The sequence below is a fragment of the Poecilia reticulata genome, linkage group LG6 (genome assembly GCF_000633615.1).
Source record: "Poecilia reticulata strain Guanapo linkage group LG6, Guppy_female_1.0+MT, whole genome shotgun sequence".
Classification (NCBI taxonomy): Eukaryota; Metazoa; Chordata; class Actinopteri; order Cyprinodontiformes; family Poeciliidae; genus Poecilia; species Poecilia reticulata.
Genome location: NC_024336.1, coordinates 28,261,946 through 28,282,281, shown reverse-complemented (window position 1 = coordinate 28,282,281; position 20,336 = coordinate 28,261,946). Strand labels below are relative to the sequence as shown.

At 37.2% G+C, this 20,336-nt stretch overlaps 1 protein-coding gene across 11 annotated transcripts in view; it reads right to left on the bottom strand.

Moving 5' to 3' along the window:
* LOC103466386 (pleckstrin homology domain-containing family A member 5-like) overlaps positions 1-20,336 on the bottom strand; it is a 116,058-nt gene that overhangs the window by 48,695 nt on the left and 47,027 nt on the right. For 10 of the 11 annotated variants that reach the window (XM_008411911.2, XM_008411910.2, XM_008411909.2 and 7 more), the window contains one exon: positions 2,870-2,953. In XM_008411911.2, coding sequence (XP_008410133.1) covers positions 2,870-2,953 — 84 coding nt within the window. Of the gene's footprint in view, positions 1-2,869; positions 2,954-15,489; positions 15,727-20,336 lie in introns of those variants that run through there. The other variant, XM_008411921.2, reaches the window with a different exon arrangement.

Genomic DNA, 20,336 nt, shown 5'->3' with positions numbered 1-20,336 from the left:
GTGTGTGACTCAATTCCAGCAGTAACACACTTCAAATAATTGATCTAAAATGATCTCAGAGTAAACATGTTTTACAACTGCCTGGAATCAATAGGATTTGTTAGCAGGCACTTGATCATGCAGACCACTAAAAATAGACAAAGACATAAACAATGATGGCAGCAGAATGCTTCGAGTGGCATTTACAGAGGTGGGGGAAGTCATGTCAATAACAACCTGATAGGTCAAATATACGTCAGACCCGCAGTATGTGTGGAGTTTAGGGATCACAACAAATAGCTAATATCTGCAAATACTTGAGACTCCCTCTAAAAACGTCTATAACTACCTGTTTTAATAGTTCAAACATCAAATGTGCCTTAATATGCATTAATAAGCACAGTGTAAACCTCCTTAGCGTGACCACAGAAGCTAGTAGCACCAAGCTAATTAAATGGCGCTCTTGGATTGGTTGCTTTGCAAATGCCAGCCAACAGCATTTCAAGCACCATTGTGTCTCCATATTTTACCTGTCACATTTTATGCTCTGCAAAAGAAGCAAATCTGTGAATAGGTGAGTTTATCTGCACATAACTTGGAGAAAAATCCACAAATACTAGGAATGGGTTAATCTAAGGTAATTAATTATTTGACAAAAATTCATAAATGGTTATTTCTCTTGTATCTTGAGGGCTGGTCATCTTTCCATAACATAATGGGCAAGATTTTTCATAATATAAAGAATAAAAAAAAACAATAGTAATTTTAACATTATTTTGTGTCAGCGGTATTAAATACTAACTAAATAAAAAGAAAATTCTGGTTTTCTCACAGTATTAAACTTAGACATATGCATAAAAGATGTGAAAAATATGGAAAAATAAAAGATGAAAAGAATAAAATATGTGAAACATCCCACATCAGTCAGGACCATTTCTTTTTATCGTATGACATCGCCATCTTTATTTCTCTACCAACTGGCTCCCCTTAAGGATGCTGCCATCCAGCAGCGGCTTTCTCTGCTGGATGGCGGCCAAACTACAACTAAAAAAATCTAAGAAAATGTTTCAGTTAATCAATCGACACTTATTTTACTCTAGTAAACCATTAATTGACAACTAATTTTAAGTCGATTGTCGACGAATGAAAGCGAGTAGACGGGTACACTGTAAATGATGTTGACGCATATATCGGTCAATAATGTAGTATTTTTTTTGTATTATTTGTGTCTCACAATAACAGCAGAAGCAACATGTGGTCATGCTGTTAAAGGAGTGAAAAGTGGGCCACAGATGTCCAAAACATTAAAAGCTTAAGACATTTGTTTCTAACAAACTGTCCGTGTCAATTTTGATTTATTAGTTTGACAACATAATAGAAACCAGACTCTGCTTCTTGTTCCTTTAGCTGTTAAACACCAACGGCTCTTTGCCTCCTCAGATCTGCTGCTGAAACTAATCTGGGTTGTCCTGAATTATTCATACTTCCTATTAGCTGTACAGTGCTGCTTTTAGTGTTGAAGATGTCTTAAGATGGGCTGAACTGATGTCTTTCTTTATGCTGAATAAGGCAAGTTTGAATCACAATACCGAGCTGAGATGAAGATTTGTATTTGGGATGTATTTAAAGGCAAGAGAAGATTAAGTAGAGATTTTAAGGCAGGGATTTTTATCCATGTGACGTCCAAATCTGCCTTTAGCTCTAATTACTCATGCTAGACAAAGACTTCTCTCTGATTTTTTTTCTTTTCCAAAAAACTAAATATAAATTAATTCATATTTCTTTCTTAAAGCAATTTATATACCCTCCTTTTTGTAGACTACTTCAATATATGCATCCAATTTCTAAGTTAGAAGTTATCTTCACTCATGTGTTGTATTTCTTGGTGTGAAAAACAGCAGAGACGTGAGAGCAACACAGCGAGGAGAGGAATGTGATGAGAAAGTGCAGCGAGACAAGCTTCTATCGCTGAACAAAATGCTCTCTAGTGGATATTAGGGGTAATAAAAAACACAAAACAATTATTTTAGCTTGTTTTCTGAACTCTAAACTGAATGTAAAAATGTCTGACATTTTTTTTAGCTTATCACCGTAGGTGATATGGTTTAGGATTGTGGAAGATAGACTATGACAAGGACTTCCTGGGTACTGAGCAGAGCTGACGCATGTTGCACAACATTAAACTGAGATGCTGGAGTGCATGATTAAAGCAATCACTAATGGCAGTGTGGGCTGTGATGCAAACAGTTGGGTAAGTGAATAGCAAGTACGCCTACAATTTCAAACAGAGAAGTATGTTGGGGCTAAAACTTGGAGGAAAAGCTGCGTTTTTTTCTTTATTGGATATCCTAAAAAGTGCCGCTGACCATTGATCAGCAGGTTAAATAGTTACAAGTACGCAAACAGGAACACTGATAATTCCTCAGGTGGACACGGACCTAGTTTAGTCTGACATATTTAAAGAGCAAGACGGCTGTTTCATGTGCAGGCATGTGCAAGAAAAGAGTAGCAGACATAATAAAACAATGAAGTTTTGTTCAAAATGTGAATGAATGCATTCCCAACATCTGTAAAAACACCAGACAAGGGATTTTAAAGTGTTTATCATTCGTTTCGAGATTAGAAATCCTGCCTAGTTACGCAACAGATAAAATCTGAGATGAGCGTCTCAGAAAGTTATGTTTTTATACCAATTTCTTGAGAAATTTGAGTGTTCGGTTACATAACAAAGCGTGCATTGACTGAACACAAAGAGTAGAACTGCAAATAGAAAATAACTTGGGAACATCTTGTGCCATGTTTTTGACATTTTCAGAGTTTCTCCAGCATTTTGCAGAGCTCCAAAAATGTAACCCGGCAGCATTCTGACAGCAATAAACAACACACTCACTGTTCGTTGACGACAAAGATGCAGTTGTCTTGGGAGGGTAAGCCTGAGACGGGATGCTTGCAGGTCACCTTCCGCTCATTGTGGCTAAAGAGGAAAAGAAAGAAGGGATAAATTATTCAATAATGCACAAACAAGCTCAACACAAACATGCCGTCCATTTTCAGGAATATGTTCAAGTGGTTTGTGTTCAGGTCAAGCTGCTGTGGGGGTATTGAGGAGGCCATCAACTCTTCCCGACAATTACAGCCGTCCACACTCATTTCCACCCTGACATAATTATAACTCTGCGACAGACAGCTGGCCTGTCAGTGGTGGCCCTTCATGAAAGCTGCCAGTCTACGTTTAATGTAATTTCAACAAATCTACTGAATTCACAAACATGAGGCGAGACAAGACGTGATGTGAAGATGTGTGTTACAGTTGTGTTTGAATAATTTAGCCCAAATTTACCAGTTTATGTATTACGATGTTCTAGAGCTGGACAACAAATCAATAACAATATGTATATATATANAACAATATGTATATATATATATATATATATATATATATATATATATATATCGCGATAAACACGTGATTAGTATCAATAGATAATACTGATCCAGAACCGAACAGCATTCTGGGAGATGTAGGCAGAGTTGAATTGAACTGACGCAATATTCTCTCGTTTTGTGGAGTCAGGGTGACGCCCCGTGACATGAGGACACCCTGGGCAGCTAGCCATCTTGTTCATGTGGAATATGTTGGTCAATGGAACATTGACCAACATATTTGCTCTCATAAAAATTTTATGTTTGTTCAACTGTTGACTGCATGTTGTTTTCTTTATAACTTTGCACTTTGAACTGCCTCGCTGCTGAAATGTGCTATACAAATAAACCCGATCAACTGATTATTCTTTAGTAATGGTGACTTAAATTCACAGTTCATGCATTCTCTCTAGAATGTATTAGTTTCTCATCTAAAGGTTACGTGTTGTGATGAGTAAGATGAAGAATCACAGGTTCACAAGCAGACTGAATCATTTCCACAGTAATAATCAAACAGGTGTAAAGGTAAAGGCACGAGGCTGCTCCATGTTAGAGCTACTTCTCTTCCAACATGGTGAATAGTTACTCTGTTTTTTTTTCCTGTGATATTCAGAGCAAGTCAAGCAGCAGTCCAAAAATAACAATTTTTAAACATGGGGTTCTTGTGTACTGAAAAAAAAGCAAATACCAAAGATGAAATGGGGGTTTTAGTTTCAGTTCGGCCTGGATAGCGGCAGCCTCCAAACTTCTGCTCTATAATTATTGGAGGCACTGTTGGCAGCAGAGCACACTGTGCGGTCTTGGGGCAGACCAATGGCACCAAACTTCTCTGGTATCCTTTCCACATGCCTATACAACCCTGCACACATATGCTGGTAAAGATTTATGAGGAAAAGGGAAAGCCTGGATATACAGAATGTTTCCATGCCATACTGTGAGATGTTAAATACAACTCTATAAAAGTATTTCCAGCAATTAACCCATTCCAAATATTGTATTTTTCATTTAGTTAGAAACTTTTTACAAATAATCCACTAAATTACCATAACACAAAGCATAAACAAAGGCCTGTACTCACACAGGTTCAACCACAACATTAAGGAAGCATTCGCACCAGCCATGCTTAGTCCGCTTTAATCAAACTCTAGTTTGTTTATTAAGAAAGTGAAGTTTGTTTGGAAATTCACAAAAAAGCAAACTCAGTGTTGGTCTCGGTTCAGTTGAAGTGGATTCTGGAGCTGTTTGAATTCATATGTGAACGTCAAGCGGACCAGATTCCGGCCTAAAAGCAGAAAGCCGACTACAGCGCAGGGCATTCTGGGTAAACACAACCAAAACAATGGAGAGAGTCTAACACTAAAGGGAGAAATGTCTTACGGCCTTTTACCAAAGAGAAAAGAGAAATCCTACAACTGCTAAAATCTAAAACTACTCCAGTTTTGTTTACATGTTGGGAAGAATGAAGTTGCAGTGTCTTCTTCAGAGGTTTTCATGTTATTTCCTTCAGTGGTTCTTGGTGCAGCGCCACCACAGGCGAGGAGGGGAACAGGTTTTTCAGTCAGTTTGGTTTGTTTGACACAGTGCAGCGTGAAAGTGAACCACAGCTGCTGAAAATGTAACAAATGTTGAAATTTTGGTCCCTAGTCAAACCAAGTCTATCAGGTGTAAAAACACTCCAACTTACAAAACTGTTTAATTAATAAGTATTTTTATATTAAAATTAAATGACAATGAGCAGTTAGTTGATAGAGCAGCCAAGCCCACTGTGAATGATTAGACAGTTTTAGCTTTTGATTTGGCTCGCTAAGTGGTGAAATCCCTACGGGTCTGAATGATGGTACTGTGTCTATGTTTTAATTTACAACCTTATGAAAGCCAGGCCAATGAAAGGCCATTATTCAGGCTTTGACTTGTGGCAGCGCTAAAATGAAGCCCAAGTTGCTCTGCTCTTCTTGTGTAGTGAACAATCTTAAGAGGCTTTCAGATGCAATGTGACAATTGCCCCACTGAGCACTGAATGGTATTATTTAAAGTGGCTTGTGACATGCTATGACAGTCTGAAATGCTTCACATGTTGCTCTGCAAGCCCCAACATCATCAGCTGTAAAGCCTTTTACACTCTGAAGGGCTCCAAGGTGAGAAGAAAACCACCATAAACATTGCAAACAAGCACCAGGCCGACATGGAGGCCAAACAGAGAAAAAGCTTTGGGTATTTCACTTTAAAGGACTTTATACATGAAAACCAAGCACTTTTCAAACATTGATAACACCTAGGTCTGTCACAATAAACAATAAAACAATTAATCACATAAATTAAAACCAGCTCAATAATTTTCAATTGCATGATTTATTGTTCTACCAAAACTCGTCTTAATCTCAGCTGTCCTTTTTTTGTTTGTAGCAACTTCATAATTAATGCTATTTGTCGTTTTTGTTGATTTATTTTGCTAAATATTCATTAGGATTTAAAGTTTATTAATCTTTGAGCATGTGTTTTTGCATTTTTCTGGTTGTATTACCATTACTTAACTTGAAAATTGTCTCAAAATAACACCTAATTGAAGATTAAGCCTTTTAAAGGATTTCAAAACAAGTATAGATTTTGCTTTTTAATTTAGCTGCTTAGTGTTGGAAATGTTTCTGCCATTTAGAGGAGTCTCTCTCCGTTAAATCTGCTTATATCGGTTAAAGTTAATAGCATGTCCGGATCAATTTTGTTGGCGGAAGTGCTGTTGCCCCCAGTACCAGGCCTGTTTGGGGTATTGGGGGTAAAACAGGCCAGCTGGAAAATCCATGAATACCATGACTGTCTTTGAAATAAAGCTTCAAAGACAGTCAAAATGTCACCTTCAAACTGAAGGCTCTTAAATCACTTCAATAAGAAGACCGTCCTGTCAAAACCTAATGCAGACATGCCAACTATTGCACGACAGGTCAAGCTCCTTACAGCACACCTTTATATACGGGAGCTATTTCAGAGGGTCCTATATGTTCCCAAACATGTGATGTGGAAGGACGGCGAGTTCTTGGAGCTCAGAGCAAAACATGGGGCTGCATATTTAACAAGGCACCTTGTATGTGGGCTAACATTGGGAGGCTGCTTTCATGAAAATAGTCTAAATTTTGCGACAAAATATAAAAGTCACCAAAACGTGTTCTAGTGTTTAGTGACATATTTCCTGACGTTTTGTATTTATTTATTTACTAAATGGCACTCTGAGGTGGTGAGCACTTTTTAGTGTAATTGCTTTGTCTAAAAGGTGACCTATTATGGTTAAGGTTAGGATTGTTCAATGGTCTATGCAAAACATGTCCATTACACTTTTTGTACAAAATCATTATTAGGTAATGAAGTGGAGACTCCTGCACAACCAACAAGGTCGCAGCAATTGTTTTCTGGATGGCAACTAAACAACAAAACACTTGACTTTTTATGCAGCCATTGTATAGCGCATAAAGCGGTAATACCAGCTGACCAAACATGCTGGAGCTCCGCTTTGGTTGCTAGGTGATGAGCGGAACTCCACTGAGTTGCTAGGTAACGGCGCAGTACTCTTCTAACATGCCTTACCAATTGCGAGGTTTCTGAAATAGCTCATTTTCCAGACAACAAAAAACATGAACTTATTGCCGAAAAATAATTGTGCGTGTGTTTTAAGCAGGTGGGCTGTTTTTAGAAGAAGTGGAGTCCCAAATGGAAGCATAAAAACATACAAAATGTAAATTTTGCCTAATGGGTCCCCTTTAAGATAAAAACTGGACTGACATTAAGTATTTTTACATAACTTGCAGCTAATTTTAGGCTCAAGCACACTTTATAATAACCCTACATGGTCTGGAGGATGTGGTCTGAGGAGTCCAGATTTGTACAGCCAGGGGAGAACATGGTACCGTTTTATTTCCTTTGGCTGAGTGGAAGAACATTGTTTCTCTGTTCAGGTTGAAAACTTCTCTTTACCTTCCTAGATGAAGTTGTTGTTTCTTGAGGTGGAAATGGGTTAGGGGAACCAGAGAGTTCCCTCTCTGTTGACCTCAAATGTACAGAAGTGGTAACACAGGGAGGGGGAGCCACAGCCGACCACCTTGCAGCGTTGGAGGGGTTGGGCAGTTTTCTGGCGCTGTCCACAATAATTAGCCGTGAGCTGCAGTAATAAAGAGCTTAAGGTCTGGGGGTCAGTTCAGCACTCTACAGGGTAAGCTTTTATTACTCTGAGTGGGTCTTTGATCCTTCGCACCCCTTTAGCTGCAGCGTAACCACAATAAACTGAGGCTCTCTAAGTCGGATCCATACACAACAGAAAGGAAGAATGGCCTCTATGAGTTTTGGCAACATAAGACTGGACTCGTAGAGCTGAGTTTGGAAGATCTTGGAATAAATTTAAGATTCATTCAACATCCCAGTGTTCAACAAAAACAAAACTTGATCTGTTTTGCAGGCTCAAGAGTAAATTAAGGATCAGGAAATTGGAAGCGAAGGGGATTCAGAAGAGATCCTTAAATTATTAAACAAAAAATATATATTTAGGCAAAGTTGGAAATTAGAGCCAACTGGTCAAATGAGGCCAAATTTATGCATAAAGTTGATCAAAAGAAAAGCAACAATAGCTGTGTTTCCATTACAAATGAGCACAAATCTTTGTCCAGTTTCTGGTTATATCGAAAAAACAATTTTGCAATCGAAGTATTTCCATTAAATAAGGAATTAAATTAAAATCATACCTGAATAAGTTTGTTCATGCGATAAGTCATTTGAAGACATCTTCCTGTTTTCTTTGTAGTAACATCCAGATGCTGATTATGTGACCCGTGCAATGAGAATAAAGTGTTTCCATCGCAGTTTTGCCAAAAACGTATTAAAAAATTGACGTGTTTCTATTTAGCAAATTTATTTTCAAAATGTCAAATTCCTCACTTATGTGGCCAATGGAAATGAACCTAGTGATGCGTTTTGAGCTCAAACAACAGAGCGATCTTCAGTTCTTACTGCTGACCTGTAGGGGGCAGCGATGTGCTTGAGTCGCCAGTGAACTACAGTGAATGTCCTCACCAATATTGCATCGTCCCGTGTAATTCCTGCAGTGAAGCAGTTGATAAGAACCAATAAACTTCCTCAAGCTGAGCCAAACCATGAACCTTAAGTTAAACTGTTGCTTTTCAATGAGAAGCTAAAAAGAAAAAGAAATCTGCGATTAATGTCACTGGCTAGCTTTGGATGAAAGAAACCAGTGAATGTTTTGTTCCCAATGGCCTTAGTCCGGTATTAAGAACCTATGATTAAAAGGTAATTCCCAATAATCTGGTAACGTCTACTGTTGGGGAATATGTTTGTATGACACACATAAACAACATCTGCCAGCAGCAATTTATACTCAGAGTAAACTGAGCTTGAGAGGTCAAAACCTCCCTTTAAGTCAGCTGCAAAATAAATGGAAACATGGCGTACCATTAAAAGTTTGAGAAATGTTAACATTTCTACAGCATTTAACTCCAAAGAAAAACAAATGTGGTTAAACAGGATTTTGTGGTTAGGAAATGGTTTGTTTACAGGTAAAAACTGAAGTAAATTAGGTCCAAATGGCAACAATACATTTGGTGAGAAAATGAATTGATCTTTTCATATCATCAGGAATAACCATAAGACTTTTTATAACTTGCGTCTGAATGTTTGTCTAAAACTAAAACGAAACTTGAAACAAACTTTTTCTTTGTCCTAAAACATAAATCTTTATGCTGTCTCTCAAAATCATCAGTTAAGAAAAATCCACAAACTAAATCTGCAAAAGTGCAAAGGAAAAACTTTAAGATCCCTAAAGCAAATCCAACTGAAACTCACCAGACACGGCTCCTATTGTAGCCCCAGTCCAAACCTTGTTAATGCTCACAGTCCTAATCCTATTACAAAGCAAGAAACCTGAACACATCTTTTGACAAGAACGGATTCAGGCTTTCATGTTATCAGGTAGGCATTCCTAACAAGCATGCAAGAGTTGAGCTGCAACCGTCCACGAAAAGTACCACCAGAAGTATGAATAGCCGTCCCCACAAAGGTTAAGCTGAATAGGCAGAATGGGCAGTTTAGGAGAGGGCATTCGGGGGCGCGCCGAGTGAAAAGACAAAAAAAGACATTAGGGGAGCTTTGCAGTTGCAAAGAGGCCACATGGCAAAAAGCAATGTGCTATCACCAAGTGGGATTAACCAGAATATCTACTGTAATATCTGAGGGAGGGAGCTGCAGGCATGCAGAGCATTTAAAGGGCATTTAGAGTCGCTTACAAACGAAAATGTGACATAAAACTAAAACGAAACAGGTCAAACTGCCAGAAATGGGACTTTAATCACATCCTAACAGCACAAGTTTTATGTCATTTTTGAGAAAATCACATGAAGGATAGAGTCATTTTCTGATTAAATAAGACACAACTAAGTAACAAGTAACTTTTCAGCAAGATACAGAAGCTTGTTTTTAGTAAATAATTTCTTAATATTGATGATAAAGTTCTGGTTCCACTGGCAGATTATTTCACTGATGATACGGGAAAAATGTCTTGTATAAATGAAATAATCTGCCAGTGTAACTAGAACTTTTTCATCAATATTGAGGGATTATTCTCATAAAACAAGCTCCTATATATTGCCATTTTTACTATTTTCTCCAGCAACTATGTGCAGTTCAGGAATATAAACTTCACTTCTTAAGGAGCTTATTTTGTCTTTCAAGAACAACATTTGTGTTTGTATCATTATGAATGATGTGCCATCCTAAAAAATAAATAATAGTGTTTAAGTCATTTTTAGCATTATCACAATAGTACCACAAAATACTGCAATAAAGTTTTAAGTCTCCTACTTGTGAGTAAATTAACTCATGCATTCCTTCTTGTATAATGAATGCAAGTTATACAAGTACAACTATTACCAAATAGTTAGTAAGATTTTACGTTTTTTCAGTGTGGTTAAAAATTGTAATTTGCATGTAGCTTTCAAAGATTTCTTTTTTTCCTCCCAGGAAAATCTTGATTTGTGCATTTCTACACAAACTGACTGGCCATCATATTCTTGTTTAAATTAATTTAGCTCATTACAGGAACAAGGATGGATATTTTTCACTGAAATTAACTGGGACATGTCAACATAAACAAGGAATTCAAATTATCATTTATTTTGGGTTTTTCTTATCTTCTACTGTGAAATATTTCAAGAATCCAGCAGAACATCCATGGGAATATTACCATAAACCCAAACTCAATCCATGGGAAGAACATAGATTAGATTGCTGCTTCAGCTGCTTGCTCATTAAGATTTCACCTTAGACCTTTATATTCAATAACAGAATGCAGCTGCCAATTTGGGCAACAAATCAGATTTTATTTTTTGTTCTCATATAATTAAATTGGCATCTCGCTTAAAGCAGCTGCGACTGTGTGCAAAGTGGGTCAAGGTGACACAGCCGATCAAGCAACCCGTGAATCCATAGAAACAGGCAGGAGAATAAAACAGAAATCAACCAACGACCAGCAGGCCTTGTTCAATCTGGAAAGCTGCTCTGAATTAGCCACATTTAGTAGCCCTGAGCGCAACGATCATGAACGGACCATCAACCTGAAAACAAACATGATATTTAGCATTAATTACAGAGCATTAACAAGACGAGCTACTGGAATTACTGAGCTTTTAGCCCATAAAAACGAGCAACTATAATAAACGCCAGTGACACATGATTGTTCAACAGTAAAATAAGATTCTGACAACATGCTGTTTTTGTGTTTCATTTGGAAAAATTACCCCCAACATTACAAAAACCAGTGGAGCAAATCATATGAAAGTTTAGCCTTTTTGTACAAGAATTTACACTTCAATGACTGCGTAAGAATCCCACAAACCAATTAAGCTTTTGAAAGTTTGCAGACAATTTTTATCAAAGCCTGTTATGATGCTTCCTTAAACAGGTTAGGATAGGTTTATGGACGATACATAACATGTTTATTACAAAATCATTCTTAGATTATTAGATTTTAAACTGTTCAGTTCTGTCAATTTTGAACTTTTTTCAGAATAAGTTGTTTTAGGGCCTCTTAATACAAGTGTAAGTTCAATGTTTGAAAATGAATGCAAATTATACAAGTGTACATATTTGAAAAGCATTAATAGAGCCTGCTGCACAACAAGCAAGAATGCAGGAAGTGATTTCTGGATAGTAAGTCAGCAACAAAACACTTGCATAATAATGCAAGAACACCTTGTCAAAGATCAGTAAACTTTAGTTTATAAAGGACATTTTACACTGGATCTTGAAGATATTTTAAATATCTCACATAAATAAACAAAACAACAAATAAAATGGAAACTGAACTCTCTGTAGACAAAATTGTCCTTCAAAAAAGGGGGCTTGTTGAGACCAAAGCACCGGACTGCAGAAGCAAGAAAAATAATCATGCAAATGGAAATGATCAACCTCATTTTAATTTATCATGTGATTAATTGATGTACTGCTTAATGCAACCAAACGTTCTGGAGTTCCGCCTGAGTTGCTAGGTAACGGGGCAGAACTCGCCTGGGGTTGCTAGGTGACAGGGCGGAACTCTGCTGGGGTTGCTAGGTAACGGGCTAGGCGAGGCCGGGGTCACTAGGTGAAGGATCAGTGCTTGCTGATTTATGACTTTACATTCTGTAGGTTTTTGAAATAGCTCAATTTCCAGACACCAAAAAATATATACTTATTGCCACAAAACAGCTGGGTAGGGATTTTTTTTTTAAAGTCCTTTGACTATTTTTAGAAACAGTTGACACCTAAATGAAGGTATGAAAATGTGCAAAAAGCAAATTTAATAGTTCCCCTTTAACCACGACAGTCCTTTAAGGCATGTGAGAGCAGCATCCCGTGACCCTCGCTGACCAGACATCTGTTGCAGCTGCTGCTCATGCGACTAAAGTCAGGGTTCCTTTAAAGGCTAAAATATGAACCACAATTCAACTTCCCAACTTTAGATGTCCATCAAAGTTTCCACCTTCGCTTTCGGTGCCTGTGAAACTTCCCCTTCTTGACAAGTCAATGCTCAATCTCAAGCCCCAATAAAAGCAGCTCTATAGAAGGCAACATCAAAAACAAACATTTGTCAGACTTATTTTGGGAACAGCTTTGTGCATTTAGATCTGCTGCCGTTAGAAAGAAAAGGAAAAATGTCTGTTTGGGGCTAAAGTTATATTTTCCAAACTGAAGTCTTCTGGGTAGAAAAACTACCATAATGTACCTTAAATTTATACAATGTATACCTCATTAACTAACGACTCTATTTTTAATAGATATCTATGTTTTATATATAAATATTTAATCTGAATTAAAAATTTAAGACCCCCAAAAAATCTAAGAAATACAAAAGCTCAAACTGGAAAGCAAGAACTATTTCATCTGATTAAATATGAATGAACTAATGTCATCCTTATTTTTCAGCAGGGCTTTTTGCGCTTTTTATCATTTTGCTTTTTTTGGTTAGTAATAAATAAAACAAAATAGTCGTAAATATGGCGGTAAGTTTACATATTTCTGCTGTATGCACATTTTCAGATGATGCTTTTTTTTTTAACATTCAAGCTCAAAAGCTACATGCTTTCTCTGCATCACCAGAGCCATAATACAGAGAGAAATCACATTTAAATAGTTATTTATGATGTGTTAACAACAGAAACTGTTTTATAAATGAACGGTGTCAGTTTTGTTACAAGTATTGTCATTTCCGGTTGGAACAGCTGCAGTGATGACAGAGTATTTCCACATTAGATGACAAATGATTTTTTATTTTAATTTATAAAAATAAAGAGTCAGAATCCTGACACGTATGCACCGTATTTGTGTTGCTCAACAGGAAAGGAGGTTGTGTTAATAATCCAGGGGTCATAAATTTGAGTCAAGCTAATGCCACTCCTTTATTAGCTGTAATAACATTTAAAAGATTATTTAGATGTTGAAAAAGCCTTTAATTGTAAGCAAATGAACAGCAGCTTTAGCCTGGACCTTTGTGAGCCATTTTTAGATATTTTCAGCTGGCCTGCATTTAAGGGGGCAAGAACTGGGAAATGTTATCTTCAGATTCGGTGTCTTTCAACATGATTTGATCAAATTTAAAACATCTTTACATGTTCGCTCATATACAGGACAATCCCTGAAGCTCTTACCTCAATTCTCTGTCTAAATATGTTTTTTTAGGCCAACAAATGTAAAATGACAATTTAAAGGTTTTATCAGTGTTGTTGGTATAAACTGCTGTGGTTTTTGTAAATTAGGTGGCAAAAATCCACTTTGGCTTCAGCACTCAGACTACATGTTAGCATCAGATTCAGGGACCAATTAATCTAGATTAATACAAAAAATGTGAGGGGTGCTGGTCATCCTGCCTCAAAAATGCCTTACCTTTCCAGGTTTTAATTTTTTTTGTCTCCAACTTTTTATTAGTTGATACTTTATCAAGCAATAACTTCAAATATTTTTCTCTATTTTACTCATAATCGAATCTAATGAAGTGTGGATGCATGACTCAAGCAGATCAGTTAGTTTTGGCTGGATCAGTGATTATTATCTGTCAAATTTTGTAAGAATGAAGTATGACACAAAGTTTTCAAATCTTAATATGCAACTGGGTTAAAATATACAAAAGATGTGAGCATTTTTATGAACATTTAACTGAATAACTCATCAAAAATATTCACGAAAACCTACAAAGTAGGTTAAAATGAGCAAACTGGTGCAAACAGAACTGGTAAAGGAGTAAAAACACTAACTGTTTAGCATTTTCCCAGAACCTTTTTTCAATTCAACAATCCAGAACAATCCCTTGCTTTACCAAATGGGAAGTAAGAATTTCTTCTCAGGCATGATTCCTCTTTTTGCTTCATACAGAAATAAATATAACATTTAAAATCAGAACTGAAAGTGTGTTTCAAGCATGAGGCGTACTGAAGCTTTCCTTAAACACCCAGTGATAACTCATGCCGATTAAACCTTCTTAATCAAACTAGTCCCACCCAGAGTATTGCACTTGGTGAGAAACGAGGGGTTGTTTTCCAGATGATTCCAGATGAGCACATGACAGCGGCAGCAAAATGCCTCAGCAAACATCCTCCAAAAACACGAGGAACAGGTTCAGCTGATCACTTGTTTACTTCTTTCCAGGATTTCTGCTCCAAAACACAAGATCAAAACAGCTATCATAATAAAATGTTCAGCTAGTTTGTGCTGTGTGTGTGTGGCAGGTTAATGAGAGGTCAGTTTGAGCCACTGCAGGAAAGGTAGCTTAATGCAGCATAATTACACCCTTACTGGCTGTGATTAGCTTTCAAAGATCACCAGAAAACCACAGTGCAGTGTGCAGTTCAGCGCTGGAAGCAAAGGGAACTGGGATCTTGATGCAGATTACTGGAATGGAGTCACAGAGGGAGGGAAAAAACAGCAATGCTTTCAGGACTGTTTGCAGTTAAGGGGATGGCAAACACTTCAGAAATATGGAAATGCAGTTGACAGCAGCAAACTGTGTGTTAAATCAGGATTTATATCCAAGGATTCAAAATTAGATTCAAACCAGATGTGAATCAACATCAAAAAATATGCAGGAGTCATGCAAATTAAAAACAAACAGAAATCTTTGTATTCTGAATGACTAAAACAATATTTTCACAGTTATAAATATGTTCTCTGGTATATATAGGGGGGTTTCTAAGGATTGCGGGCTGGAAATGCTGATTTGTGTGTTTTTTGTTTTTTTTTGCCTAGAAATAAAAATGAGGGTAGCAATTAAGACGCAACCCTGAAGGATACGCAGTCAGCAAAAATAACGAGGTGCTTCTGGCAAACGCGGGACAAAAATCAAAGAATCTGTACGGCAGCAAAGCTGTTTGTACACAAAAGCCATGTCAGAAACAAAACGCTAAGCAGGGGGTTGTGGTGGCCTGGTCCGAGCCGCATGCAACCGCATCACGGACGGCATTCACGGGGCTCAGCTCCATAGCTTTCTGCTAGCAACAACCATCACACAATCAATACAATTAACGCCCCCTGTTGTTGTCGCGTCGGGGCAAGCCCCGAGTCAGTACTCACAAAGAAAAACGCTCCGCGAAATGTCCAGGCTGTCCGGGCAAGCGATGCGAAACAGGCGAAGAAGAAGAAGAAAAAGAAGGAGGAATGAAATAAAAATAAAAAGCAAGCACGTCGTATCCAGAAATGAGGCAGCAGCTTGATAGTTAGGGGAAGCGTCTGGTGCGAAAACAGCGCTGTCGGTGCTCTGCTGCTGCTGCTGCTGCTGCTGCTGCTGATGTGCTCGCGGGGCAGAGCGGCGTGCGCCAGTAGTAAGGACGCAATGGAACCAGCGAGGCGATGATGTCACAGCCCGGATGTGAAGCAGGTCCAGCTCGGCCCAGTGAGCATGCACTTACACAGTAAGGAACGCTTCGTTGATAATATTCATTAAAAAAAAAAAACTAAAGTAGAAAGCAGGAATTTATCTTTAAAAAAAAGGAAAAATGTTTTGAATGTAAATTATTCCTTCATTTATTTATCTGGCTGCGCGTTCAAGTTGTGATTTAAACAAATAAAAGAGGGTACAGGATCGAAAATAAGTTAAGAGTAGAACAACTTCAGTGTATATTTTTACTTAAATAAATGTAGCTTTTCAAGTAATTACTCAAACAAGAGTAAAAAAGTAATTTGTAAAATATTGTCAGTTTTGATTGAAGCTGCAGTATGTAATTTTTTAATCAAATATACACATATGCATGTTTTAAATATTTGTTGAAATTGTCACTATATCGAGCTCGTTATAATCTGTGGAAAAAAACGAGCTCCCACTGCTCCCAGTACCAACTAGAAACAACCAATCAGAACACAGAGGAGGGTCTTAGCGCTGTCAATCAACCCAGTGTGTGTGCTGACAAAAATATTAATCTGATGTGCAAATTATGATGTCTTAAAGAGTAAATAAAAAATATATATATATTGTTAAATAAATTTAGGTAGAAGAAACACATTTTCAAATATTTTATTAGCATATAACTTCTGGGAGCTCGTGTTGAAACAGGAGTTCTCACTTTAATTCAAATTCCAATTTTTAAAAAAAACTTAATTGATTCCAGGGCCGACGCAAGCCTTTTTAGGGCCCTAAGCAGATTTTCATTTGGTCCCCCCATACCAACATGTCAACACCAGATTCTTTATCATTCCTGAGCTACTCTACATGTGTAGCGCACCTACTCATTTGTAATTAGCTAACATCATACCAGTGCTATCATGGCTATTGATTTTCACCTTACAGGAGTAGCAAACTAAATATATATATTTGTATTTTGAAATGCACAGTGACATTTAAGGCATATGGTTTCAATTATTTCAAAGTAACATCAGTAGATAAACAAAATTTACAGTAAACAAATTAGCAAGTTTGATATCTTGTGTTTTGTGTTTAAAAATAATAAAAAGCATTTTTCTGTGTGAAATAGCATTTAGTTTGTATTATTCAATGTTATTTTAAATATGTATATGTGTTTATCATGGTGCTCTTGGGTGTGGGGGCCCTAGCAGCCTCTTAACCCGCATATGCCTTGGGCTGGCTCTGGTTGATTCCAAAGGGAGATTATATGCTGCTTTAAATCATTAATTAAAGTTTATTCAAAGTTATTGTAGATGGTGAGATATGGGAATACTTTATAATATTACTAAGCAAATTTACACAAAAATTTAAAAACTCCAAAAGAAACATAAAGGTAGAACTCTAAACAACCATTTAGATAGTTTATCAGCAAAGAAAGGATTATTTGGGAGTTAGTTACACTTTAAACTGTAAAAGTAAAAATGTACAGTGTAGTAAAGCTACTTCTAAAAGTAAATTTTTAGTTACATGTAACTGATTACTGCCCACCTTTATTAACCGGCACATCAGGGCATTATTCACATTCTATCACTGAGTTACGCCATGTAAGGTATTTCCTTAACTCTGTACGCTGTACACTCTAAAAACTGCATGGCTGTTTCTTTAACCCATTTATACTCAAACTCTTCATAAAAACTAATACTTCACGAAATGCTGCTGTTTCCAACTACACTGTAGAGACATTTTAAAACCATTAATACAGAAAATAACATTTTTGAAGACACTTATTTCCCTCAAACTGGATTCAAACTTCTGCTTCAATTTCTAAAATCTGGAGCTAGCAAACTCTTTTCCACTGAAGAAGAACCTGGATGAACCGGATGGGTCTTTTTTTATCCCAACAGTTTTCAGAGTGTAGCTGCTCCTCCTCCAGCTCATTCTTTAGCAAGTCCTGACAGAGATGGTGCATGATGGAGAGCGAACTGATCATGGCTGCACTGCGCCAGAGAATGAGGAAGACTTAAAGCTGTTGTAAACACAGCTAAGACCTAAAAACAATGCATTTACCTCTGGATCCCATTTAAGTCCTCCCTAGTTGCTGGCAGTTGTGTTAACAAGAAGAGACTTGGCGGAAGCTGAGAAAGAACTGAATATCAAGCAGGTTCAGCAGGGAGCCTGCAGCTATGGAGAACGTGAAAACACGGACAATGACCTCGACCCCAAGCAAGAAGCCAAACAGCTCTTCAGCTCATCAACCTGCTGGGTGCAGGAAAGGGTCACACTCAGAGACAGAAACTTATCTTCAGAGCAACTCCACTGCTCCTTAGCATTACACAGAAAAATAAAAGTTTAAAATGTAACTTAATGTGCTTCTTTGAAAAGGTTGGGCTAGGACTACGGGTTACAGAAACATGTTTGCTACATTTTTTTGTATTCTTAGATAATGAGATTTCAGTCTGCTCGTTTAAGAATCAGCTGATTTAAGGCCTCTTTACTTTAAATCCAAACAAGCTGCTGCTGGCCACACCCCAGTTGAATGCAACTTAACAATCGAGAGGTTTTTGAATTTGAAACGCTTCCTTTTTCAGACAAAAAAATTATAATTACTTATTGCCAAAAAATAACTTTGTGCTTGTTTTTTTTAAAGTACCCAGAAACCCAAGTGGGAGTAGCCTGGTAAAAACAAGACCCTTGTTCTACACTTTGCTTCGTCCAGAGGGTATCAAGAAACAATTGCTTCCTGGAGGCGTGGATTATGTTGAATTAAAACAAGTTGTTCAATTTTAACGCTGATGTTTGTCTGTTACGTACGTAATGCGCCAGTTCACATTACGTACATAATCTTCATTGCAAACAACCACCCTCCACTGCCGAGAGAGAAGTACAAGGCAGTTGCTAAGGTTAATTCAATATTTGTAAGCGTGGCTAACATGGACTGAACTTCTTCCTTCACTTAATCTGCTGCCATTACTAAATTACAGGAAGACTACAATTCAAAAACAGCGCAGAAAAATGATGTCATTGTTCACAACTTCTCCCACTGTTTGCTGATTGGTATGGTTGAAATTCTGTCAGAGAAATCCAAGTGAATGGGAGAAAGCCCAGACTGTCTGTAAAGAGAGATTTGAATCAATGGTCAGGCAAAAATGGAAATACAAAAAAAAAGAAAAATGTGGGTTTTGCATATTAGGTCCCATTTAATATAACCAATCTACAAAGATTAAATCTGCTTTATATAACAAGAAAACATGGGGAATGTAGATCATATGTGTAATAATAAGTCATTTGTGGACTACTTTGATCATTCTTCTTTTATAAATAATGCAAAAGGGTTCAGTTTCACAGAGGGGTGTGGGCTCAGTTAAAACGCTTGGTCTTGCTTCCCTCCAGGGAGGTCTTCCCATGCTGGCAGCGCACATGACCACCAGCTGGGACGCAGAAAAAACTCCAGGCCCCGAGAAGGAGGGGAAGGGGACAGCAATTATCTGGAGGATATGTGACATATCTAATAACCTAACCCATTGAAAATGAGAGCACAGCGAATAAAGAGCCTGTGCAATAAAAAAGTGTCAGAGAGAAAAGTCAAAGCAAGCTGTTCAACCATCTGTGTGTGTGCTGTGTCACGTGGAAGAGTTTTTTAAAAATTCATAAAGCCTCCATCAGCGTTAGCTGTCAGTTTCTAATCATCTGGGGAAAAGTTTCCACTCCCAGAAAGACACCATCATCTCACAGATTTACCACAAGATGCCTTTAAGAACAACTTCATTGACTGTAAATATGGAGCTAAATTGGGGACAAAATGATTGTTCAAAATAAAAAATAAAAAAATGTAACCAAAAAAATAATAATTAAACTGAGGAAGTTTTGAAACTGAAGAAAACAATTGAAGCTGAAAAATGAGAATGAAACAAAAAAGCTAGAAAAAAGATGTGAAAATAAAGATTTGAAACTTAAAAATTATTTAGAAGCTGAAAAAAAATATTTGAAACCAGAAAAAGATGCAAAGCTAAAAAAAACGGTTTCAGATTTATAATTTTGTTTTCCCGTTTCAGATTCTTTTTTTAGTTTCAAAACTTTTGCTTCAAATCTGTTTTTAAGTGTCTTTCTTTTTTCTTTTTAACAGAGTAACAAACGTTTTTCAGTCTCAAAATAATTTTTCAGTTTCAATTTTCTTTTCTTTTGGACAAACTGTGTGGCTCCAATTTAACTCCATAGAAAATTCTAAGACAAGCAAATATAATTACTCAGTGGATCTCTGACTCAATCTGGAGCTGAAAGTTGTCCTAATGTGTCCAAAAAGATTTTTTATCAAAGCGTAACTGATGTAAAGTTGCGAAAAATATCCGTGGGCATTAAATTTTTCCGGCTTTCAAACGAGCGGTAAAAACGTCACCATCACACCCACGAAGTCTGACTCAGTCACCCTGAGGCAACTAAGACAAAACTTCACCGTCAGTAGCTCAGAGTGTTTCACATTTTTGCAGAGATTCATTCAAAATCTCCTCAGCCAAGATCAAGCCAGTAGCAGAGGGTTTGCTTTGATTGAAGGGACGTGTTGTTTGTTGCTGTTTTCTTTTAATAA